The sequence below is a fragment of the Notamacropus eugenii genome, chromosome 3 (genome assembly GCF_028372415.1).
Source record: "Notamacropus eugenii isolate mMacEug1 chromosome 3, mMacEug1.pri_v2, whole genome shotgun sequence".
Classification (NCBI taxonomy): Eukaryota; Metazoa; Chordata; class Mammalia; order Diprotodontia; family Macropodidae; genus Notamacropus; species Notamacropus eugenii.
In genome coordinates, this window is record NC_092874.1 from 435,410,236 (window position 1) to 435,436,427 (window position 26,192).

The window sequence follows — 26,192 nt, forward strand, 5'->3', positions numbered from 1 at the left end:
AGCTGCTCCTCGCGGGTGTCTCCTGGCCTCCCACGCCCCCTGCCCCCACCCGGCCGCGGGCTCTTCCCGCGGGGCCTGGGTCACAAAGGCCGTTGCCAGGCGCCCAGCAGAGGAAAGATGCGGCCCCGGGAACAGCGGCCGCCACTCGGGAGCGTGCGACCTGCGGAGCCCAGCAGGTGAGCTCCCCATCCCGTCCAACACCCGCTCCGGCAGCTGGGACTAGAGCCGGGCTCCGGCTCTGACCAGCCTCACCTTCTTGTCCCCACCCCGGCCGAGGTCCCCTTTCCTCCACCAACCCTAGGCTAAGACGGAGACAATTCCTTTCTGTCTGGCTAGGAGGTGGATCTATCTCCACACCCACCCGGGGAGCTCCAGCCACTCGAAATACCACCGTCGACCTCGGAGGTGACACACGGCTTGGCTGCGGTTCTGCATCCTTATTTTTCAGGTGGAGAAGTTGAGGTACAGGGCTCTTCTGAAAGTCCCGGGAGACGCCTTGTTCATCTCTCTTCTTGGTCATCCGAACTTAGTTAAGGGATTTGGGGAAAGCTCTTTAGACTGGTTGAAGAATTAAGTCTAAGGCCGTAACACTGATGCCTCGAAAACGTATTTAGTCTTATTTATTGTTTCATGGAAAGATCATTGTAGTGAAAGCAGATCTGTGTTCTAATCCTGTTCAGTTGACTTTGAGCAGTCACTTTCATTCCCTGAGTCTGTTTCCTCATTTGTAAAATGGGTGGAGTGGGGAGATCGTCTCCTAGATCCTCTGAGGCTATACCTACAAAGCTCCAATTCATACATTTCTCAGGAAACTGATCCTGCAACAAAAATTTCTCTTGGTGCATCACAATGAGTAAAGTGAAGTGAGGCTGAGGGCAGGGAAAGAAGGGGAGATCATTTTGTTCTCTTGTTATATTCCTAAAATTGCATGGAATATAATGTACTCAATTTTAATATTACAGACACACACAAAAATATTTGGGTGAAGTGTTTAGAATGTGTAATAATTCCTTTACTTTTTGGGAGTTTTTTTTAGGGAGATTGGTTCATTAAGCCTTATTTCCACTAAACAACGAGATTTTCACAACTGATTCTCAGTCATCATTCGAACATGCAGAATTTACAAAGCACTCCCTGCTTATACGAATTCTGGGGGAAATATTGTAAATTGATCTGGGAATTGCTTTAACCCTTCCTCTCCACACCTCCAAAATGCAAAAACCAACAAAATCTCCCAAACCAATTCTCAGCAACAGGTTTATCATTTGGGTGAAATTTGTCCATTAAATTCACTGACAAACTAAGGTGGTGTGAGTCTCTAGAATTTTCTAAATTTCTAAATTGACTAAAATTGGATGAGATCTCCCAGAACTGAAAATCTATTCCTTTGCCTTTTGTAGGTAGAGGAAGAAGTGTCAGAGAAAGGCACATTTGTCTGGGCAAATAAGAGGAATCTTTTATCACCCCACGTACTTAGAAATGTAGAATTCACATGCAATCTTGAACAAATAAGCTAAACTTGGTTCACCTGAATTAAAGGAGAGGTAGGAGGGTGATACTGTCAAATAATAAATAAAAGACATGGCCATGAATATGACAAGTATTCTACAGACTGGTAAATACTAGTATAACAAGTATTCTACAGACCAGAATCAGAATCAGAACCAGGCTTTTATTTAAAAGAAGTTGGTATTTCAGATTTTTTTTTTTCCTTAGAATCCTTTTAAGGGAACTAGAATGACTGGTCATTTGTAGGGGAAAAACATGATTTTTAATGGGTAAGAAGTACTGAAAGCAGCTTTTGACTCTGAATGAAGAGAGGTTCCACATGTTAATTGCTCTCCTCTAGGTATAACAATGGCAGGATATCAGCTCTGGTCACCATGGACCCCACTGGATGAGAGCTTCCAGTGGCTGCGACATACAACTCCTACCCCTTCTTCCAAGCACCCCTTTAGGGCCTCTCACTGCTTCCCACACACTCCTTCAGACCTGGAAGTGCAGCTTTGCTTCCAAGAGGTCACCCTCGTCCTAGACAGCCCCTTTCTAGAAGCCGGGGTGAGCCCCAAATTGCCCTGTCACACATCAGAGCTCCGAACGATGAACAGTAAGAAAGGTCTCGTCAGGAAGCCTCAGCCTGTCCGCCTCAGTGGAGTGGACTCTGTCTTTGGCAGGATCATCACGGCTCAGCCCCCAAAGTGGACGGGGACATTTCGAGTTTCAGACAAATCAGCATTTTGCAAAATCATCAGTCGGGAGCATCAGTGGCCCACTGGACTGAAGGAACCCCAAATCCAAATGACAGTGACTATGTGTAAGCAGATGCTTCGGTCTATCCTGTTACTGTATGCAACTTACAAGAAGTGCACTTTTGCCTTGCAACACTCCAAGTAAAACCCCTCCCTGATTTGCAGTCACACTCATACCATGTCCTTTGGTAAGTGTCTGGAGTTTACGGAAACTCATGTAAAGGAAACTGCAACATCACTGGAGCTGTCTTACCTCTTCTGTCAAGACAAGACGATGCTGGAGTCCCCCCCACCAAAAAGGGCCGGTGACACAGAGCAAGAGAGAACGTCTTTCACTTGTAAAATTAAACCACTTTAAAAATGAGTCAAACTAGCACATGTACTCGTGATAATGAAGAGCATTAAACAAACAGTATATACCAAAGAGCACAGGGACTGGTTGTTATTCTTTTAAATTTAAGGCAACAAACGGCTATAGTCTTTAAATAGTGAGAGGAGTATATGGTGCACGGTCTGCTATGTGAACAGGATGTAGCCAGAGGCATCAGGTCATAAGTAAAAAGAGAAGCCTAGAGGGAGAAGAGAACCCACATGGGTAGAAACCCATCAGATTAAACCCACTGACATCCCAGCATGACAGAGATGGGGAAGGGAGAAGGCTGGGAGGGGGCGGGGTCACCTCAGCAAGGGCTATAGGCAAAACCAGGCCAAGCTCTCAGAAGGAAGACATATGATTTCCTGTTTTTAGCTGAAGTTCCACAATTCACATTCCTTATCTGTTGTGGTAACTCAAAATGCAAATTATTTTTAGAGCAATCTGTAACTTATCAGAGTAAATTCACCAGACATAATGGGAATTGAGCAAACAAAGCCAAGCTCTGTGCTGCCCTCCTTACCCCCGGCCATATAACGGGATGAGAATGCTAAGCAGCAGCAGACATGTAGCCCTTTGACATGTGATGGGATAGTCATTGTCACTGCTGGTCCACCCTAAACAGCAGTCAGGCCCAGCTTCCCCATGCTGGAGCATCCCAATGGGGGTGGAATGTGGGATTATTGGCAGGAAGTCTGATAAGACAGATACTGCCATACAACTTTATTTCTTAGTATCAGTCTTGTGCATTCTTCTGTAAAGACCATGACATTCCATCTATTACCCCAGTCAAGGAAAGGTGGAAAGCCCAAGTAGGGGATAGGAATTTATCCAAAAGATAAGGTTGGATAAGCCTCATCCTCAGAACCAACTAAAGCACTTGCTTTCCAGTCTGGTTTCTAAGACCTGAAATCATATAAAATATAGACAGTCTTCACACTGTGTATACAGCAGAGTGATGTTCTCACAAGCCAAAAGGGAAATGAATCACGTATGTCATTAAAGAATGTCACTTCCTATAACAGCAGGCTTGATGCTGGCAGATAGTCTGAAAATCATGGCTGGGATGATGCCATAAAGATGCCTCATCTTCACATAAGGAACAAGATACTTCTAAGGAGACTGGATGATGGCAGGAGGCCAGAAAGCATGAGTGCAGATGAGGGGTGGGAAGAGGGGGTTTGGGAGGAGAGGGAGCAGCCTCTTCCACTTCCACTCAGTCATCACTCTCATCATCTTCATTTCCACCAACACTTGCTTCATCTGCACTTCCCTGAAGCAAAGAATGATCAAATTAACAAGTTGAACATTGTAGGCGCTATAGACCCTAAGCATTCTGTATGAACGTTGTATGGGGGGAAGGGGGAGAGGTGGATCTGCATGGCCAGGTATAGACTTGCCACTCCTAGTGGAAGTACACTAGTAGCCATCATTTTCAAACATTCAATAGACAAATCAGCATTCTCAATTCCTTGACTTTTTAGAACCCTGGACAACAGCACAGAGTAGATGAACTTTAAATAGTCACGAAGAATTAAAGCTTTCCAAGTAGCCTGAGACCTAACTTAATAACTCCTACCATGTGGAATTTGGTGGTTTTAGTGGGCTGTGACTGGCCAAGCATTAGTTACAGGAAGGACCAGAAGGACCTTGTGGTTGGTTTTACTGCATAATGGCATAGTCCAGGACATGGATAAAGAAGGCATTATCATGTGGAGGCCCCAGTGCCCTCCTGACGAGGACAAGTTTTCAAAGTAGGCCCTTCACTTTTCCTTCACTTGTATCTGTGGGCTGGTATTGGGCCAATGTCCTGGTTCACTTCTACCTGTGAATACTAGGCTCACGGTGGGGAGGGAGGGAGGGAGGGAGAGAGAGGGAGAGAGAGAGAGGGAGAGGGAGAGGGAGAGAGCACGTGTGTGTAACTCTGAAGCACTATAATTGATAGCCTTTGAGAATAGTTTCTTCTTTATGAGACTTTGGAAAGATGTAGGTACCTTAAGTAAACACATTACTAAATTGGGGCAAGTATACATTTTTCCAGAATGCATAAATAAAAGAATTAGTTTAACTCAAGACTTTCCTCCCAAATGCATGTTCTGCAGGAAAAAAAATAAGCAAGACCCCATCACGCAGGAAAAATTTTCAGATACGAGCCTGACCGGAAGCTACAAGGGAAACTCAACTGGCATTGAGGCCCAAATGTAGGATATTTACGAATAAGTACAGGTAAACCAGAGAGCTGCATAGAAAAAAAAGAACTAGTCCCAGTACTGCCACAGAATATTAACTCTATTAAGGTCAAACAACTTTTAGTCTTTTCTCTGCCTCCCAGAGATCTCTTGAGAATAGGGTTTATTTGGCTAGGCGTGTGTGTGTGTGCATGTGTGTGTGTGACAAGGAGAGAGTAAGAGTTTGTGTACTATACTGAGAAGTGTTCTAACTAAGTATCTGACTATCCAAATCCAACCACTAAGGCAATGGAAATACCTCCTCTGTTTCCTGCTTGGAGAGTTCAGAGGGCACCTCCTCCTGGTTCTCATCCATTGAGCTTTCCTGGGATTGTTGTGACAGGATCTCTTCACCCTATTTGGTATAACATCAGAAGCCTTGAATTCTTTCTACTGCAGGCTCTGCCATGGTCTGACCACCTGGGCAACTAGAAATCAAAGCCTGACAAATCCAAAATGTAATTGTAATGAACCCTAATCTGGGGAGTCCAAAACGGACCCTTTACTACAACTCAGTGCTAAATGGGAGCATGGGTTATTCTGCATAGTACAAGCCACTTTCCCTCCCATAATGACACGAGCATGCTCTAAAGGATCTTAGGAATGAACCCTGAAGGTAATTCCAGGAACAAAACCAGTTTAGGAAGAAGAGAAATAACACCACTACATATGCAAAGGTGACACTAGTGGTTCAGACTCAGCAGGGAATGAATGCAATGGGATATTTTTCCATTAGGTCTTTCACTCTCCCTTATGACCAATGACATGCAGTTATGAGACGGCTGCCAGGACTGGGGTACACAGCATGTGACCATGGCACAAAATGGTTTGTAGGAGACTGATCAGCACTTGAGCCTCATTAACACTGTCCTTCAATTCACCGAGCTAGCCAGGGATAGAGAATCAGGGCTTAGAAGGTCAGTTACCAGTAGTCATCCTTTGCTTTGCATTCTAGATGTTTCTCTCCTCACTCTTCCCTGATGTGAACCTCTCAGGTTTCCTAGGTAGGACTGACCCAGTCTGCCTTGATGGGCCCCAAGCTCACCTGCAGATCCCTGTTTTTGAGGTTGCCCAGCCAGAAAGCTTCCTGGCAATTGTTGAGGATAAGCATGGCTTTCACCCTATACACAAACAGCTCCAGGGTTTTCTTCAACAAAGGCACATGGTTGGTAAGACTCGTATCTTGGTGAATCTGAAAGTGGAACCAAATGTCCCTAAGCCAAGTAGAGTCTACTCTTCTTTGCTGCCCATGAGGAGTCTTTTCACCTTCCTGCACTCCCCAAATAGTCGACAGGCTGGGTGCCGGGGATGCATACAGAGAAGTGAGACAGTTGGAGCTTAGACTCCCACTTCTCCAATATAAAGGATGGTCAATCATCACAGGTTAGGCAGTCAAGAACAGAGAATCTAAGAGTTAGTTACAAGGGGCCTCAACAGAGCCTTCTGATCCAACCCACATACTATAAATAACATGCTTCCAAAGTGGCAATCCAGGGTCTCCTTGAAGACCAGTATGGAGAGGGAGTCCATCACCTCTCAGGTCAGCCCCTTTGGGACAGCCTGAATTTCCAGGAAGTTTCTCTTGATATCCAAACTAAATGGTTCCTGTTTCTGCCATAGGGGGGCCAGGCAGAACAAGGCTAATCCCTCCCCATGAAATCATTCAGATACTTGAACATAACCATCATGTCTCCTCTATGTCTTTTCTGTAGGTTAAAAATATCCAGTTCTAAGTGGTCCTCGTACATCCTGACCTCAAGGCCCTTCACCATTCTGGCTGTCCTCCTCTGGACATTTTTCCATTTATCAATGTCCTTAGTTACTTAAACCACTGAGTCGGAGTTCACTCTCTGACAGGGACAGAGAATGGGGAATTCTGTGGAAGAGCATAAGTACTTGCCTTCCATGATGTCAACTTCAAAAAAGGCATCACAGATACCTCAGATACCTTCTTAAGAAGCTGGTAAGAATCTATGATGACCCTTCACATACCTGTTAATGTTAATAACAAAAAACATGGACTAGCTCTAATTGGTTGAAATGTGATTTGAATCTTCACAAGAAGCACCTTCTAAAAATGGACCTGAGAGGAGAAAACAGGCAGCAGAAGGCCTAGGTGGAAGGCCCAATTCATCTGCCAAATAGTCTCTGCATTCTGCAGTCCCTTGAGCCTTTGGACTAAGGAAGACAGCAACTAGCAAGAAAAGACAATTGAATTTTTTCTTTGGTGCCTAAAGTGTTATCAGGAATAAGAGACCTGTTTCTGCCAGGCAGATTATAAATGTAAAGAGGCTCCAACAGCTGGCTTCCTGTCACTTACTCACCAGCAGGGCTCACTACTTACATAATGCATCCATGGGCATTCTGTCTCTCTCCCCTAACAACACCTGCTGGAACGTGGAGGGTGTGAATTTATTTCACATACTGAAATGTATCTTAGGCCTGGCTGTCCTCCCTCAGCTCCCCAAGTCTTCACAATACTAAATAACATGACTTCAGACATGGTACCAGGTTGCTAAAAAGTTAGAAGTTGGTAAAGAAACTCTCTGAGCCTAGGAAATGGTAATCTGTGCCTGCAAATTTGAAACAGATATGAGGACTGGTACCTGACACATCTGCCTCTTACCTTAGAATGCCCACACATATGATGAAGTTGTCTGGTACTCAACTGGAAGGTTTTCAGTAAACTCACAACATCTTCCTGAAACCAACCCAGAAAAGTTTATTATGTAAAAATTGTTCTTCCTAGCAAGTTGTCAACTGAGGCTAAAAAAGATTTTCCTTTTTTCTGCAACCAGAGTTTTCATTTCATTACAAATGCAAAAAATAAGGCTAAGACAAGAACCTCACAAGGAAGGGACTGAAAAGGTCTTGGCTACACAGCTACGTCATCCTTACTTGGTGCTTGTCTACAAGGAATAGTGATAGGGCAGGCAAAGGTCCTCCTTAGTCCTGGCATCTCCTGTTACCTGGCAGACAGTGGAGTTCATTGGAAAGAACCTTGTGCTAAGAGTCTCAAGATGGGACATTAGTTAGCTTTGGTCTAGATGTGGGACTTAAGTCACTTAACCTCTTGGGTCCCAGTTTCTTTCCTGCTAAATGGAACCTGAAAGAATTATCAAGAGAATCAAATATCAATATTTTTCAAGGCTTTTAAAAGCATGAACCAAGGGTAAGAGGGTCAGTCTCCATGTGCTTACATTCTTCTCTATACTACGCAACCTTGCTAGTTTGTTCCCAAGACTTACCTAGCCCTCCCACTGCTAGAACCCAAAGCTCAACAATAAAATGTGCTTTGACAGAGTTCTCTGGTCATGTCCCCAGCGACCTGGGAATTGTGATCCCACAGACTAATTTCACAATACTGCTAGGAGGAATGACTTCACAAAAGTTAGAATAATGGCCCTTTCTCAAGGCAAAGTATTAAATACCCAGAACGCTGAGAATGATCTGGTGCTTTCAAAAGGAAAAGCACTTAGTTTTAAGCTGGGACCTCAGTCTCATTCTTGAGAATCGGGTAACTCTGCTAAGGAAGCAAGAGAACTGAAATGCTGTCTCTCCATCCAAAGTCCCCACCGTACTCCTCTTCTGGAAAGTCAATGTTAATGTCAATTCTGGTACCCGGGTAAACAAGAAGGGAATGTTGGCTCTGAGGCTTAGATAAGAACATGGACACTCCAGACGACAGGGATGCACCAGCAAGGTTATTACTTCTATTTATCATCTTAGGGGTAGCCCTAGGAAGGTGGGTTCAAACTAGGCTTGGCCCACGTTGGGTGTAGTCTCTTTTGGGGTGGGTGTCTGGTTCTGTTCTGGTTCTTCTGTTCCCAGACTGGAGTGGACCCAATCCAAAAGCTGAACTGAACCCCAGGACCCACCCTGCCTCTTTGTTTTCCTCTGGCTTGCTCTTACCCGGTGTTTCCTGAAACTGAAGTCCAGGAGGGGCATGCACTGCTTCAGAAAGGTTTCCACAAAGAGACGTCCATACTAAAAGGAAAGATGGCAGAGCTCACACTTGATGGTCTAAAGCTCCATACCTGGGCTACGGAGTCTCAAAAGGAAGAGACTGAATCCTCTTCCACCTTCTCTCTTTCCTCCTACCTGCCCAGGGATCTTGGGCAAGGTAGTCACTGCTATGCCAGCCTTCACTCAGCACTCCTAGCTATTCCTGGAGCATCCGCACTCCCAACCTCTCCTTGACTCGCTCCCTTGGCCTCTAACTAGAGATTTAAAGCTACAGCAACTTTGAATTTTCCAACCATCCAATCAGTCTGGGAAGACTCATTTACTGATTTCTTCCCAAAATACCAGTCAGGAAGCATTAATTCCTGAGACTCAAGGTCTGTGGGGAAGGGACTGGTCAAAGCCTTCCTAGAGTAGTGGACACTCTTTCTGACTGGAAAGAAAATCCAATACAAAATGGATCTGGTTTCTTAATGGAACAGCAAATTCCCTTACCTTCAGACAAATATTTAGGACTGGCCGACTATCAAATACCTGAGAGGAAAGAAAAACCGGTAAAAGTTTAGGCCTAGTTCTCATATAGCTAGATAATAATGCTAATTACAATGATGATTCATACTTCTTTAGTATTTTAAGATTTAAAAAGTGCTTTTCTCACAATAACCCTATGTAGCTTGTACTACAAATATTTTTACTCACATTCTACAGATGTGAATGCTGAGGCTCAAAGAAGCTAAGTCATTTACCCCATGGCCACACAGCAATTGTGCATCAGAGCTGGTGCATGACCTCAGGTCTCATGACCTCCAAATACTGCACATTTTCCACTGGACCACATAGCCTCCCCACAGCTCTTTGGTCAAAGCCACAGCTTGAATTCTATCACGATAAGAATCATATAGTAATATGACTGAGTGCTTCTGGGATGATAGGAGGAAACCAAAACCATGATCTGATGAGAACCAATGTGCTAATAAAATATGCAGGAGCATGCCTAGTAAGTGAGCATGTATACACACTACATTCTGCACACACAAGAAAAGTGACAAAGAGAGAGAGCATAACAGTCTGGGTGTGGGGGCAGTGAAGACCAGCATCTACCAATATGATCCTGGCAGGAAGGAAGGACATTAGGAGGCCATGCTCAAAGAGAAAGGACAAGAAGGAGCTTCTGTGTTTCATCCAAGGACTCATCTCATAATGGCCCACTATGAGGGCATGTGGGACAGGGAAAAAACTGGCCTTTGGTTTCCTCACAAATTTCACAGGGGAGAAAGATCGTATTGTCTGGGGGATGGCAGGAGAGTTACGGTTAGCTCTTACTCAGGAAGGGAAGTTGGGAAAATGATGCTCAAGGATGGTGGATGGATGTTCCCAGAAGGAACACTGCTTCCTTAAAGAGACAGAGGATCCAGAGAGATGGACCAAGACTCACATACTTACCTTGACCAGGCTGATGAGGATATTAAAATCTCGGACAGCCATGCTCCAATATCGAAGCTTCTCCTCATGTACCTAGCAATAGCCACGGAAAACAGGCATCCCACAATCAGAGCCAAATTCTTCTATTACATTCTATTTCTAGCAATCGAATCCAAAAACCACATGGAAATTTGAAGTTTCAAGCCAATAGGAAACAGCCATACATCCTTAAAGTGGTTATAAGCACTACTTACGTATACAGAGGTCCTTGGCTTTGTGAAATAGTTCAACATCAGAAAGGGATATGCTTTTATCAGTGGAAAAGACATGTTACCATCGATTTTGCAACTATGCCCTAAGGACCATGAGTACCTTTCCACAGAATTGGCAGCTGAAGCCTTACACACGCACTGTTTCTACTATTAGAATGGAAGTTTGCTGAGGGCAGGGACTGTCTTACTTTTCTATTTGTGTCTCCAGAGTTTGGCAAAGTGCTCTGCACATCATGTTTAATAAATGCTCATTCATTCATACACTCATATGTCAAGTCAAGACAAATGCAAGAAACAAGAACCAAGACCCTGGTTTCAAAGCAGATTTTGGGCTCAAAATGACTAATGACCAGGAGACCTCTGGGGCTTTTTCACACACACAATTGCAGAGTCCACACCTAAACTAGCTGTGATGAGCTAGCTACTAAAGACCTGGCACAGAGTGTACCAAGAAACATACTTTCTATTCCTATCACAGCTCCTAAAAAGCAAGCATCTTAGTCAGGTGACCACCAGGGCTTGGCAAGAGCCAGAGATGGCTTTTTGGGGTCGGGTTCATAAGGGAAGGATCATGCTTCACTATTATGGGGCCAAAGTTATCCAGTGAGTGAGTCATAGTCCAAACTCTAGGAAAACAAAGGAATAGATCAGAGGATGAGCTACAGGAGAGGATGGAGAAACTATAGCAGCTAGTCTTGGCACAGCATTTCTGGGAGGAGGAGGAGGAAAGGGGACTAGGTATGGCAGGAAACTGCTCTGAGGAACGTCTAAAGAACTTTGGATCTAGGAACCCAGGAGGAGCAACTCAGTGGGACCAGTGGGTGGAGAGATATATGGTACCCGTGTGAGTCTGGATAATCCAGAGTTCACTGTCAAGGGCAGATGCATATCCTTGTTACCTAGCCTCTCTAGAGCAAATAGGGCCAGATAAGAATGCGTGGCAGTGGTGGTTGTTTTAAATCAACCCTCAGCTCTTACCCAACGCCAGGGCCTTACCTGAGGCAAATCTGCAGCTGTGCCAGCCTGAAGGTTCCTCACGGATTTCTCCAGTTCAGCCATCATTACTCGAAAGAAAACTACAAACGTCTGCCTGGAAAAATGGAAGGTTTGTAAGCTTCTGGCTTGTGGCAGAGCAGCTACGAGCATGCCAGCATGAGCCAGCACTCACATTTCTTCTGTGAGGAAAGCAAAGGCCGTTCCTTCCCAGCTCCCTCAGCAGCCTGTCACCAGGACCCACTATAACATAAGGGAGACTATGGGGCAAGATCACAGATGAAACCTACGACACAATATTAACTTGATGAAATACAAGGGCCAGTGAGGAAGATGTAAGAGAATGGATATAGGACTCTCATTCACAATCATTTTTTCCCCTACTTTTAACCTCTTAAAAAGGAAGTAACTGGAATATGGGCTAGATGACCTCTCAAAGTTAAATGATAAAATAACAGGACATTTTGCAGCTAAATTCCCCCTACTCCAACCATCTTGCTAGCTTTAAGAACCTAATCTTCTAACTCCACTCAATAGGAATTTTTCACATCTGAATTACACTGGCTGAGAACAAGTCAATCAAAGTTTGCCATTTGTCACAGAGAAATCATCAATGTCTCATAAAAAACATTAAGGAGAGAGGTAGAACATGTGAATCATTTGAACATTAGAAAAAGGTTGGACAGCTAGTTCTAGCTTAATGATGAGACCATGAGTAAGATGCTTTATATCTCCTTATTTAAGTACTTCTGAAGTAAAACAAAACATTATCCTCAGGACAAAAAAAGACAGTGAAAAGGTGGGATGTGGAATTTTTTCTTGTGAACATCTCCACAGAAACATCTAAGACTTACCTGGTCAATGTAGGGAAAGAGGAAGAAGAAGCATCTTTGGAAGAATTGATTAGCTCTGGGACCCCAGTACCAGCAATCTCCTCTATGAGTTTGAGGACATTGTCTGCTTGCTCCAGGTAAATGCTGCACTAAGAAAGCCATGTGATGGATTAGGAACAGAATGCCAACAGGCTCTAGAACAACTAAACACGCCTTTCTTGGAGGCTCAGAGTGGCATTTATTTATTTGCAAAATAAAGTCTCATTTCTTCTCTAAACCCTTTTAGGGTGAGATGATAACATATGGAATGGAAAGCTAGGGCTCATTGAGTCAATTATGAAATGTCATAGTCTGGAGTTTCTCTTCCCAAACCTATGGACAGAGTAAGTTTAGGAGCTTACTTTCTTTGGTACCCCTAGTTCCACATGGTTTTGATTGACTAACAAGGGGAATATCACAGACTGAGGGGTTCTGAGTGTCCTGAATTATTCTGTTTCACCAAAGGCGTTAAGGTGGCAGTTTACCACAGAATGGAAGGATGACAGACTCCAGTAGTCTTAAGTCTGGTTCATTTCAAGCTTATAACCAAGACGTAATCAAGATTTTTATAAACACTGTTACAAAACGCTCTTTACAGAAATAGAAGAAGGTTTAAATAACTAGAGAATCGTGTATGACTGGGTTTCAATAAAATTTTTTAAATGAAAATAATATCTAAATTAATTTACAGATTTAATGCTGTAACAATCATTTCAAGTCTATCTGGTCACTTTCTGTTTTCTTCCAATGTTCACCCCACCGAGGACTAAAGCTAACACCTTCCATTTCTGAGGTTTTTTTGCCAGATGAAGGGCCCCACAAATAGTAAATGGAAAAGTAACATTTGATTCTCCCAGCAAAAACCTAATCTCTCACCAGAGCAAAGTGTGAAGTTGGTCATTAAAGCTGCTGCCTTTCTCTCTCTCTCCATTTGGCTGCACCCACACTTGACAGAGGAACTGCCTCGCCAGGGAAGCTGTTGGAAGAAAAATAGAGGCATGATGACTGGCTTGGAAGGGTCCCAGTCCAACCTTGGGGGTACAATTGTAAAGCATCAAGTCTTTAAAAAGGCAAGTCCTTGTGACCATCTCCTAAGAGAAAACCTGAAAAAAGCTAACATACACACGCCTTCCCTACACCTGCCCTAGCAGCCTTAATATCTCTTAGGACTGCATTTGCTGTGATTCCACATTTACCAAGCAAATTCTCAATCTTAAGTTGGCTTCCCATAGTTTTCCCTACTGGGAAAAGAGCATGCTAAAAGAGTCAACAAAGTCTCATTTCTTCTCTAAACCCTTTTAGGGTGAGATGATAACATATGGAATGGAAAGCTAGGGCTCATTGAGTCGATTATGAAATGTCATAGTCTGGAGTTTCTCTTCCCAAACCTATGGACAGACTAAGTTTAGGAGTTTCTTTTGAAGGTTACCCATGGACATCATTATTGATATTTTAATTGTTTTTCACAATTTAGTAATCACATTTGAGGTTTAATCTTTCTTATGAGTTTGCTTAATCTAAATGAGTTTCCTAGTGCTTAATCACCCCTACATGAACTGATAAGAGTAAAGTTCTAAACCTTTTAAGGCTCAGAACAAGATTTTAGATAGTAGTGACTGCTGCAATCAATCAATAAAGCTCTATTAAATGCCTACTATGTGCCAGGTACCATTCTAAGTGCTGGGATACACAAAGAAGCAGAAGACAGTCCCTGCCCTTCAGGAGCCTAGCAGCCTTATTCAATATAAATACAGTTTACTCCTGAAGGTTTAGGCTTCCAATTGTGCCTTAGTTTTAGTTTCCTCATGATCATAATGAGGGCAATGGACCAAATGTCCTCGAGCTCAGGGACTAAGTCAGACTAGTGAAAACTAACTTTAGATAAGGTTGAAAGCTTTGTTTAGCAAACTCTTTTCCCGAGGAGCTTTTCTTGCACCAACTTATTAATGTAGACTGTAGGGCAGGAAAGCAGCCACATAAAGAATACCTGCTGCATTAGACGTCCAAGTAACTTCTCATTTTGTAGGTAAAGAAACTGAAGCAGAGAATGAGGAGAACTAAGCAGAGATGTGTTATTTTTTAATCTACAAAGATGCCACTAACCTGCTGTCACTTGAACTTAGGCTTTTAATATGGTTTTCCTATTTGCAAATGCCTCCTTCCCAAAATCCTTCTTGAATTCATTAGCTGTGGAACAGAGCAAAGCTAACTGGCCTAGACAGGATTCAAACCAGATTTTTTATCAGTTCCACAATCTAACTAATTCAGTTAATTAATCACAGACTTGGCTTTTTTTTTTCTTTTTTGAGAATCCAGGTTATAGCTTTATATTCTTGTTCAAATACGAGGTGGTCTAGATGACCTCCGAGGTGCCTTCCAATTCTTACTGTCCACAATTCTGTAAAGATTCCAACTGTCCAGCTCTTGATAACAATAGGAAGTATACTAAATAAGGAGAAAGTCATACCACTACCTGACTTGGTGCCACAGTTTCTCTCATTGCAAAACTGCTCCCCATCTTAAGAAGGGAAGGAATTTATAAGGCCAAATGCATAAGGTGCTTGCAGACCCTCAGATTTCAAAAGAACAATGTTATCCATTTGAAAAAGGAAGGAGGGTTTTTCACCTAGTTTTTCTTTGTTCTGGGAGGCTGCAGATTTCTCTGAGATGACAATAAGAAGCCGAATGAGGTAAATGGCACACTGGAAACTGGGAATACTGTGATGGAAATTCTGTAAATAGTGGAAGCTCTGGCTGTAAAAAAAAGGAAAAAGAAGAGGAGGAAAAGCAGCAGTACAGTCATTCTAGTTCTATCTACAACTAAATGTCTTCCTAAACGCATTTCAAGGATTTTACTACCCTTTCCATTATCTTATCCAAGGCATTGACATTTTCAATTGCTTAAATGACTGATTCCTCCTTCCAAGAGATTGTGCTATATGCCCCAAACCAGGAAGGATCAGGATGGAACATAGGCTGGAAAGAGGAGGAGGGGGAGGGCAGGAGGAGTCAGGAAGTCTGACTTCCACGTCAACTTTGCGACTACTTTGGTGATTTTAGACAGTTCATCTGCAGTATTTCCATCTGCAAAAATTTTCTTCATTTTTCCATACCTGGATGTGAAGAGAAATGGCAATAAATGAGGTAGTGGCACCCAGAACTTCTTAAAAGCAAGAAGCTATATTAGTCCAAAGTAGCATTACATGTTAAAGATTGGCATTTAGTCTGGAGGATGAGTGACCTGGCAAACAAAAATTGTTTGGAGACCAGTAAATCTTTGGTGTTTATCTGCAAAGATGCTCTAAGGAAGCAGATCTAAGAATCTCCCTGACTGTTGAAAGATGGGGAGGATGTTAAGACAAAACTTAATGGAGTGTCTTTTACGCACCTAAGTAACTCTCCTAAAGGTGCTTCATGGTCTCCCTGTTTCAGTCGGTTGGCGAGGACTTTCAGGGCCTCCAGCATTAAGTTCCGGTTTTCTGCCTGAGAAAAGCCACCCCTAGAGATAAGCCAAGAGAAGGGTGGGTTAGGATGTTGTCAGGCAAGGATGTACAGCATTTGGGACTCTAAGCTTGTAATTTATTGACATAAGCCAGAAATGAGGAAAACTGATGAAGGCCAAACTGAAACCAAGCATGGTTCAATTCTGGGTCTGCAGTGTAGGTCTGTGTGGTCAGAAAGGGAATGGCAAGGCAGACAAAATATCTTCCTTAAGGTCCTGCCTAGATTCACCAAAGGAAAAAAGGTCTGAAAAGGTTCCTCTTTCTTTTCCATGCCTACTGTTCAATCAGGTATCATGTTTTGTCAATTTTTTTTCCACTGTCTTTCTTGAGTGTCCTTCCCATGCCTGTTGTCACTGCCCTAATCAGCGCCTGATCTCCTCCATCCTGTACCCTGCTACCACATTAATCCTCCTAAAACACTGCTCTCAACATCACTGCTTCCTGCTCAGGAAAACCCAGTAACTGCCCAAGTCTAATCTTGCCTGGGACCTCCTTGTCTCAGCTCATCTTCTGGTTTAGTCAGGCTGTCCTCCAGACTGTCCCCTTCATGACTCCCACTCTTTCTTGATGTATCTTTGTTCATGGTGGTCCTCATCTTTGTTCTCGTTTAATCATCCTTCAAGTCCCACTAACTTCTAAAGACCTTCCAAACAATCCTCATTTATGATAACTCCCTTCTTTGAACTTTATGGGACTTAGAGTTTTGAATACTCAATTTTGTACCTGAAGACATATTTTGTATTTGCCTGTAAATATTCAAGTATATAATGCTATCCATTCTCCTTAACATTATCATAGAAAACATAATAAACTGGTGTAAACAAAATTATGCTACAAATTAAGGGATCCAGGTTTATTTGCATTCTCTGATGAAATTTCTCTACTGTTAAGGTACAATTCATAATGACTATCTAAGATTTTCTTCACAGAGACATGCTAAGGAAAAATTATAATAAATACCATATAAATACCTAGAGCTTTTGAAAGAAAAGTCTCATTCAAATTGAATGTCTAATTATTACTATCTACAAAGAAATGTGCAGGCTGGTAAAGAGTATCTGAGGACTAGCAAAAGTTCAGTATTAATCAGAAAGATTTTCTAAACAAGAATTTCAGAAAGTCAAGCTATAGCAGGGAAGTGGCCAAGTGAAAGTCAGGAAACATGTTTGATCCTATGTCCTAAGTTTTTGTTTTGGTTTTTTTTTGAGGGGGGAGGAGGGTGTTGGGGATGAAGCCTCTCCAGATTGTGGGATTCTGGTCATATATCAAACTTGTTGTGACCTTAGAAAGGTCCCCTTATCTCTCAGTGCTTCAGCTTTCTCATTTTTAAATGGGATAATAATGTCTGCAATAGAAGCCAAAGAAGGTAAAGCAAGTTTAAAACAATGTACACAAGGCTACTCTGAAAAAATATAAAAATTATATAAATGTCAATGATTCTAGATAGGACTTGTATTTCTTTTCTGATGAATGCCAAGTTCAATAAATAGCTGCCTTTCAACAGTAATAACATTAATCATAGTAACTAGCCTTTACAGAGTGCTTTAATGTTTTCAAAGCCCTTTACACGGTACCTCACTGAATCCTCACAGCTCTACAAAGTAGGTATTTTTATCTTCTTTTCTCAGATAAAGAAACTGAACCGGGGGAGGTTTAAATTACTTGCTGGGGTCACAAAGCTACCAAGCATCTGAGGTAGGATTCAAACTCAGGTCTTTTTTGACTTTTTGCACTATGCTGCCAGTGACCAAGGACAGAAAGCAGCTACATAGCACCTTTACATCCCACACACTCACCAGGCAAACAAGGTAAGAAAAATCTGCAGCAGCCTCTGGTAACAAGATGACATTATCTGATGCTCTTCTATTTTTACTCCAGGTCCATCTATCACACCATGGTTTTCAGTGGCCAAGCACTTAAATAAAGGGAGGAACATGTTTCTAGGTCAAGTTCTTCTTCAGTGAGCATTCCTATTTTCCCCCAGTTCATAACAACAAGAGATGAAATTTTCTATTTAGGTGAAAGTTTTTGAGCTTCTAGATCAGGAGTCAAACATGTGGCCAGTTGCACTGCAGCCTGAACTAGATTAAAATGTAATTAATTAGGAAATATTTAACCAGACAAAAATACAACAGAACACAGATAATGGTGAAGTTTGGTTTTCTATGTCATTAGGCAGCTTGTAGGGCTCCGTGTGTACAGTTTAGTAGCCCCCATTTCTACTTGGGCTGGACACAGCTGTTCTCAATTACAGAAGTGGCTTGAAAGACAGGGAGGATGCTGACCTGAAAATAGTTGTGCATATTCTCCAGATGGTTACACAGTGGGGTCAGCAGGAGCACCAGGTAGTGAGCTACTTCCTGAGCTGATCTCTGATGCAGATGGGAGAATCCAATGTGCCGGCTCCCTTTGCCCTGCAATAAGGCCAGAGTTGGGAAAAAAAAGCCAACAACAAAAACCCAAGTCCAATAACAACAGATTACCACGGTTCCTTAAGAAGCAAGAGCTTGCTGACAAGAAGTCCAACACAGTGACTTCTGCTCAGGAGCATTTGAAGCAGCAAGCTGCCCACCATTAATGAATTCTGATCATGAAGAACAGAAGAGTCTTTTCTTTTCCTTACCAGTCTACTTTCCTTAGAAGTAAACTTTACTATTCTATGAAAGTAAACTGGCTAGGAGAAGAAGAGTAAAGTTTACTTCTAAGGAACCAAAGCCCTATAGAAACAGAAACCAGAGAGTGGCCAAGATGGCAGAAAAGATGCAGCAGTGCATGCTGGCATCCTGCTGCCCTTTGGAGCTAACCTCCTCCAAAAGGCCATCTGTACCATGTGCCTCCACTGCCTCTCCTCATTTTCTCTTCTAAACCCCTCCCAATTCAGCATCTGACCTTATTCTATTGAAACTATTCTCCACAGTTACCAATGATCTCTTGGTTGCTAAATCCAATGGCTTTTTCTCAACCTTCATTCTCCTTGGCCTCTCTGCAGTCTTCAAAATCACTGATCACTTTCTCCTCCCTTCTCTCGGGACACCACTTTCCTCTGGTTCTCTTGTCTATCTGATCCTATTCAAGCATTTTTGTTAGATCCTAACCATAGGTGTTCCTCAAGGTACTATCCTGGGCCCTCTCCTCTTCTCCGTCTATACTACTTCCCCTGTTGATCTCATCAGCTCCCTAGAATTTAAGTACCATCTCTATGCTGATGATTCTCAACTCTACCTTTCCTGCTCCAATCTCTCTGCTGACCTCCAGTCTCTTATCTCCAACTGTCTTGCAGATATCTCAAACTGGATGGCCAGCAGACTTCTTAAACTCAACATGTCCAAAATGGAACTCATTATCTTTCCCCCTAAATCTTCCCCTCCTCCTACCTTCCGTATTACTCTAAAGTGCAACACTATCCTCCCAGTCCCTCAGGCTCAAAACCTAGGAGACATCCTCCCTATCTCAGCTCCAATATCCAAGATTTGCTCATTTCACCTCTGCAGCATCTCTTTAATACAGCCTCTTCTCTCTGTCACTGCCACCCCTCTGATGTAGACTTTCATCATCACACACCCAGACTACTACCCTGATTGCTAGTGGGTCTGCCTGCCTCAGGTCTTTCCCCACTCCAATTCATCCTCCAATCAGCCCCCAAAGTGATTTTCCAAAAGCACTGGTCTATGTCACTCCCTTACTCAATAAACTTCACCTCCAAGATCAAACCTAAAAGTTCTCTTTGGCATTCAAAATTCTTTTTTTATCTAGCCCCTTCCTACCTTTCCTGTCTTCTTACATCTTACTCCCCTACATAGAGTCTACCATCCACTGACACTGGCCTCCTGGCTTATTCCATGAATAAGATACTCCATCTCTCAGCTCTCAGAATTGTCTCTGGCTGACCCCCGCCCCCCATGCCTGGAACTCTCTCTCCCCTCAACAATACCTACACAACTCTCTATATAGCTAGTTTTCCATATATTTGTTAGCATTCTGTCACCCCCATTAATTTGTAAACTTTCTGAGGGCAGTGACTTAGGTTTGGCCTCTTTTTGTGTCCCCAATACTTAGCACAGTGTTTAAGTATTATATGTATTAGTACATAGTAAAAACTGAATGAAGGTTTATTGATTAACACTCCAGTAAAGATCTCAGAAGAATGCCAGGTTAAGTAATGACTGGAAATCTAAGAGAAAACCACAGTGGGTTATCTTTCCAGTACAAGATCAAAATTTCACCAGTGGGCAAGTTATATGGCAAGGATTGCGGTGGAGAACAGGGCTATAATACAGTCACTCACAACGAAATAGAGACTAGGATCATAGACTCCATTCCCAGGTATAGATAGCCTATTACTTCAGACTCAGCCTCTGGTTAAAGAACTGAGCTGATACTCGGACCCAAGACAGGGGATCCTGGGGCCAGGCTCTGTCCCACTTTAACTCCAACAGCAGGACACTAGATATGAGAGCCTTACCCTAACACAAGGTCTCAATTTGGGATGTAAGACTGGAAGAATGAATAAACAACAAAAAAAGATAGAGATATTATGATGCCAAGGATGCCCAAGACACAAACCCATAAGAGAATAACTACAACATTTACAAACAGAAACTCAAAGAAAAACACAGTTTGGACACAAGGTCACCTAGAATTCCTGGAAGAGATGAAGCAAGAGTTTTTAATAAAGAATAAAAAATGATTTTATACACAAGAGCACTAGATAAAAGAACCGGAAAGAAATGAGAGTTGTGGAGGAGAGATTTGGAAGGAGAATTAACATCTTAGCACAAAAAATGCAAAATCTTACCCATACATCAGAATTAGAATTAGAATAGCAAAGAGAAGTTCATGACTCCATGAGACAACAAGAAATACTAAAAGAAAGCTAAAACACTGAAAAGATAAAAAGAAATGGAAGGTATTTTGCATTGCACTACCTGGAAGTTACAATTTTAAAAAGGGGCTAGATATTTCAGGAAATCATGAAAGATAACTGTCCAGATTTATTGGAACAAGACAGCAAAATGAAAACACAAAGAATTCACCTCCTGAAAAAGACTGCAAAAAGAAAATTCCCAGAAGTGTTCAAAATTCAGAACTTCCTGGTCATAGAAAAAATATTATAAGCAGGAAGAATTAGGAACAACAAACCCAGAGCCTCCAGCAGCTAATGTGCATGCTACACCTCCTCAAAGACATGCCTGCATCATGTGGATACTTTATTCCACTGATGCAATCAAAACTACCTCATGAAGCCTTCCATGAGGTGCTCTCACAGGGAAAGCCCCTGGAAGCTATCATTTTGCTACGGAGTATCTTCAACCTTAAATACTCAGACAAAAGACATACAGTCGCTCAATGGACCCAAAGGTTGCACTCAGCAGGTATTTGGAATCCTTAGAACACTTCTAAACTATGATAAGTCCCTTGAGTAGGACTTTACTGGAAGAATTTAATGCAGTACTGGATTTGAAAATACTCTGAATAACCTGTAAAAAGCTCCATATAACTGCTATGTCAAACCGTTTTTCATCTGAGGTGGGACGAATGCTATACTCTCAGAACTCCTTAATCAAGCCCCCATTACAGCAACCATGATGCTGATCACTGAGCAAGAAAAGAAAACTGACAAAGTCAAATCTCTGCTGTTACTGCTGCTTAGCAGATTGTATCCACGTAGACTGGCTGGACACACAGAGCTCCCACATCTACAAGATCTGTGGTCATGTGACTCCAAGAAACACCTGACATGTGAATCAGTGCCTTGCTGCTTGTTCATACTTGAGGAGATCTGAACATGTCACCTGCTTACATCACTTAGCTCCTCTTTGGTTGTTTATTGTGCAGGCAAAGCTCTATACTCTTGCTTGTAGGCTTTGTGTGAGCAACCAGCTACAACACTGAAATTGAGCATAGGTTAGTTTAAGAATTGTTAAATACAAAATAGGGTAAGAACATGACTCAGTTAAGATAGAAAACACTGAAAAAGCTAGGTGGGTATCTGGAAGCATGTTTCTTATTTTACATGCCATTTAAAACAAATTTTACTTGTCATATTACTAAGCTGAATAAAAATTTTCCCAGCAGTAGCCTGCTGCACAATGATGCAAATAAAATGAGAGGAACTATCAGCAAGTACTTGCTGGTAAGACCCCTGGTTGTTCCTTACACCAACCTTGAGAAAAGAGATCCGCTTGGTAGTAGTGGGCACAAGCACATTTTTGAGTTTCTGGGAAAGATCATTCAGTAGGAAGAGTAACTCAGGGGGTCCCAACTGTACAACTTCAGTGGCCTGTGATTTGGAGAAAAGATGCCAGATATCCTCAATCACATGAATTACTATTATCTGCACAACAAATATCCATGACAAATTTCAAATGCTGTTTGCCTCTGCTACCTAAAACTGTGCTCAGAGCAACTCCCTTTCACCATGATCAATTTCATGTGTCCTGGAAGAATGTGGACTAATTTATTGTCAAAAATAAATAGTTGAGCCTGGCTGCTAACACATCATGTAGTATGTTATTAATTTATATATAGTTATATATAAGACTTGGAATCTTTATAAAGTTATAAACGTCAATTTCGCATATAAAGGCCTCAGTACAGTTTTAAGCTTTAATAATTTTGGAAGCATAAAAGCTACAAGCATAAAAAACAATATTTAAAAGTTATTTAAGTTTTATTTGCACTTATTTTGTTTTGTGAATTTTCAATAATATATTTAAAATTTTAATTGTAACAAGAAGAATCACTGTCATTATGACAGTTTTTGGATGACACTTTCTCAGACTGGTGGCTCAGCAAAGGGGAGGTCTTTGCTTGGTCACCTCTATCGGCCTTCTGTCTGGTCATACAATATGTGTAGTATATGCATCAAAACCTCATTCTCTGGATGAACTTAAGGTGAAGATTACAAATGCAATCTTTTTCAGGCAGTGAGTAGCAGCATTTGAAAGTTTTTACAAAGTTCAAGAATCTAACAGGCTGACGTATAGAACAAGACACATTTGGGGGGGGGGGGTAAATTTATAGCATTTATAATTTTGAAGTTATTAAAGTTTTACACTGACTAAAACTTTTGGGACATCCTGTATCTTGTAATCAATGTCCTCCAACCACAAACAAGTGAGTTTTGTCCATTCCTTTGACTTGTTTGCATTTAAGTGTTCTTATTATATCAAAGGGTTAGGTTTCATCTCGGCAGCTACATACTGAAATTTACTATTTTATCAGTTTCGTGAATACAGTAGAAAGAATTCTGGATCTGGGGAAAGTGCATCTGGTTCAGATTCTGGCTCTGCTGCTTACTATCTTGTGTGACTGAGCACACACTGAAGTTCACATATATTACCGTTGTTCCCTCTCCATATGAAGGGGAATTCTCACCTTTCCAGTTTCCCAAAAATCTAAAACCTAAATGTTTAAGGGGAAAACCCTCCCATTTCAGAGTACTGCAATGCTAGTGTGCTCTGACCTCTGAAATGGTTAAAGAATGAAACTTTCTACAGTGAATTAAACCTAATGAGAAGAGTCATCAGTAAGTTTTCTCCCCTGCAATTAATAAATCCTTCAGCTTTCTCTTCTACCTATGGATTCAGACTAAATCATTCAAAATCCAGAGATGAAAAGTGACTCATTCATGGCTAATAGGATTTGCTTCCCCAGGGTAAATTATTTTTACCTTCAGTTTCTTCCCCTTACTATACACTATTATCAACTAGAATACAGGCTACTCCAAGGACACACATTACACAGAACAGAAGGAAATCTATCCCAAACATTGGAATTAATATCTCAGATGGCTGAGTATTTATCTCCAGTTTGACTGAAGAGCAAGATATAGATATAGATATATATCCTTTCTCTAGAACAGTGGAGCTGGCTATGGCCAACCCAGAACTAGGTTGCTCTACAGAAGTATTCTGAATACCTCAGAATGCAAAATTTCTCAGAGAGATAGAGATAGAAGTCAATCTCAGTAGATTGTACAGTGATAAAATGAATGACGCCTTTAACCAGGATGCCTGAGGTAAGATGGCCAAATGAGATAATATTTGTAAAGTGTTCAGCACAGTGCCTAGCACATAATTGTTTAGGAAATGCTTGACCCCTCCTCCCCATTTTTGTGGCAAAAGGACATAGCAAGAGGCTATCAAGACAAATTCCAAACTTCCTACTACTTATTTCTGTGATTTCTTGAAAAATAAGAATATGGTCCAGGAACTTTTTATAGAAGGATGCAGCCCAGTGCTAGAGGATCCTTGCTCAATCTCTTACCTCTGTGTGCATTTCGGTATCTAACAGGGACTTGGTCAAAAGCCCACAATGTAAAATAGAGAACACCTCAAGGTCCAACTCTCGGAAGAAAGTGGTGTGATTCTGGAGGGACACAGAAGTCTTCTCTTCTTCCTTCTCTGTGACCTCCTGGGCAAAAACAGCACCAGCACTTACAATATAGAAAAGCCTGGGGTCAAATCTACTTTTTTTTTTAAACTGAAAAGTGTACTAATGTATCTAATTTTATGCAAAAGATATATTTCTGAAAAGGTGTGCATAAATTCTATCAAATTTTAAATTTATTAAGGAAGCTATTTAAAAAGTGACACTAACTTTCATCCTTTCTGAAATTGCATATACTTCACATTGACATATTAGTCACTTCCCAACAATCAATCACTCCATATTTTCCCACCAAAAAGCTAAGCAGAGCTGCCTAAAAGAGTGATTACCGCAAGACAACAACAACAGGACATCCAATTATCCCATCTTTTTGTTGTTTGTTAACAAAAGGAGTGTGTGCTTTAACATTAACTATCTGGGAGTGACATTGTAAGACTTTTATGGATGAGTAAGGGCAGGCGTAGGCAGGGGAGCCATGATGTCACTGCTATTTCTCAAGAGAGGAGTCTCCCACTAATGTCAGATGGCACTGTTCGTGTTCATCAGTCATAGAGGTGCCTGGAAGCCCCTAAGAGCTTCAGTGACTTGCCATGTCTCCAGGATGGGGCAGAAACAGGACTTCAATCCAAGTCCTCCTGGTGCTGGAACCAGCCCTCTACCCATTATGCTACACTACCTCCAAGCCAACAATCTCTTATAATTTTTCTCTTTTATATTTGAAGGTCTCCTCTATAAGCTGCTAAAACAACAGAAATAATAAAAATAGTAGTCCAAACTCTGAGAACACAATGACATTTACAAAGCACTTTCCTCAAAACAAGTCTATGACATAAATTATATGTATTATTGACATTCTTCAGATGAGAAAATGGATGTACAGACTAGATGTCACGGTCATAGAGCAAGCTACTATCAGATGTAGGAACCAAACCAACAGTCTTCTGACTTCTAGGATCAGCTGCTTCTCCAATATACCAGCTAGCTGAATAGTGAAATAGCAGATGACAGTGGTGGATTGCTTACTACTGCATAATGACATTTCCACTATAACGAGTCTCACAATATAGAGTTCTTGAGCCTAATGTGTTAGAAGTGGGTCACTGATGGGCAGAGACAATCGAAGTCTTCAGGCAACTGTCCCTAGGGAAGGGGGGCTGGTTAATTAGAAGACAATGATGGGAGTCTTTCAGTTGTCTAGTACAGAGGGGGCACAACAACCATTACATAAGTATAACATGCTGGGTCATGAGTTTATGACAACCTCACTCTCTCCCTCCAATCTCTCCCTGTCCCAATACCTTTTCTAGTTGACTTTTATCAGACTGTGAATGTTCACATTCTGAACCATCCTCCTTCGAAAGTCTCTCCAGGGAGGAAGACTTGCCACCATCAGCTTTTCGTTTTTTTCCTCCCTGTGCTTCAGAGGAAAAACAACAAACAATAATCTTGCCCAGATAACAGCACTGTGCACAGGAATTGTTACAGAGAAGACAAAATATCTTAACATTCCCCCTGCCACATTATGGCATGTTCCCTCTTCTGAAGCCCTATGCCAATGTTTCTTTATGATGTTGAGGTGCCCTCAACTGTACAAAGCTACACTAGCAAAACAAAGCTGACACATGTCCTCTCAATGTGTATCTCATATTATTTGTCTTCTAAGGACAAGCCCAGCTCAATTTGCACAGACTCATCACCAGAGGGCTGGCTACTAGGTGATGAGCTTATTTTAGGCCATGTAAACTCATGAAGATGTAAGGCAAGAAGGGACTCTGGTCTTCATCAGTACAAGGAGTAACCACATAGAAGAAACGTATTCACGTATGCATGGTTACAACTTGTCTCAAGTCCACAGTTCCCTTAAATTCCTCATGCCTTAGGGCATCTGGCATATGAGTCAGAGGATGTCAACGTGATAGCCGAGGC

General features: G+C 41.9%; 2 protein-coding genes across 6 annotated transcripts in view; one reads left to right on the top strand and one right to left on the bottom strand.

The window, feature by feature from the left end:
* The first annotated feature begins 3 nt into the window (after positions 1-3).
* Positions 4-2,675, top strand: FANCD2OS (FANCD2 opposite strand). Of its 4 annotated transcripts, none has more exons than XM_072598518.1 (3): positions 4-176; positions 337-405; positions 1,850-2,675. In XM_072598518.1, the coding sequence occupies exon 3, from the start codon at positions 1,858-1,860 to the stop codon at positions 2,392-2,394; it is 537 nt and encodes a 178-aa protein (XP_072454619.1). In that variant the 5' UTR covers positions 4-176; positions 337-405; positions 1,850-1,857; the 3' UTR covers positions 2,395-2,675. The 4 variants fall into 4 exon arrangements, with proteins under 4 accessions (XP_072454619.1, XP_072454616.1, XP_072454618.1 ...); XM_072598517.1 differs by having other exon boundaries at positions 64-176; positions 337-448; XM_072598515.1 differs by lacking the exon at positions 337-405 and having other exon boundaries at positions 31-176.
* FANCD2 (FA complementation group D2) overlaps positions 2,577-26,192 on the bottom strand; it is a 64,325-nt gene continuing 40,709 nt past the window's right edge. Inside the window, exons 28-44 of one of the 2 annotated variants that reach the window (XM_072598513.1) lie at positions 25,565-25,683; positions 24,144-24,290; positions 22,039-22,155; positions 18,161-18,289; positions 17,672-17,790; positions 15,761-15,871; positions 14,999-15,126; positions 13,249-13,348; positions 12,355-12,477; positions 11,504-11,597; positions 10,257-10,328; positions 9,309-9,347; positions 8,763-8,837; positions 7,477-7,551; positions 5,896-6,042; positions 5,110-5,205; positions 2,577-3,895 (exon numbers count right to left, since the gene is read on the bottom strand). In XM_072598513.1, the coding sequence (XP_072454614.1) occupies positions 3,839-3,895; positions 5,110-5,205; positions 5,896-6,042; positions 7,477-7,551; positions 8,763-8,837; positions 9,309-9,347; positions 10,257-10,328; positions 11,504-11,597; positions 12,355-12,477; positions 13,249-13,348; positions 14,999-15,126; positions 15,761-15,871; positions 17,672-17,790; positions 18,161-18,289; positions 22,039-22,155; positions 24,144-24,290; positions 25,565-25,683 (1,748 nt within the window). In that variant the 3' untranslated portion in view covers positions 2,577-3,838. Of the gene's footprint in view, positions 3,896-5,109; positions 5,206-5,895; positions 6,043-7,476; positions 7,552-8,762; positions 8,838-9,308; positions 9,348-10,256; positions 10,329-11,503; positions 11,598-12,354; positions 12,483-13,248; positions 13,349-14,998; positions 15,127-15,760; positions 15,872-17,671; positions 17,791-18,160; positions 18,290-22,038; positions 22,156-24,143; positions 24,291-25,564; positions 25,684-26,192 lie in introns of those variants that run through there. The other variant, XR_011964708.1, reaches the window with a different exon arrangement.

Coding starts and splice junctions, on each gene's coding strand:
- FANCD2OS (XM_072598518.1), top strand. CDS start 1,858: ATGGCAGGATATCAGCTCTGGTCACCATGGACCCCACTGGATGAGAGC.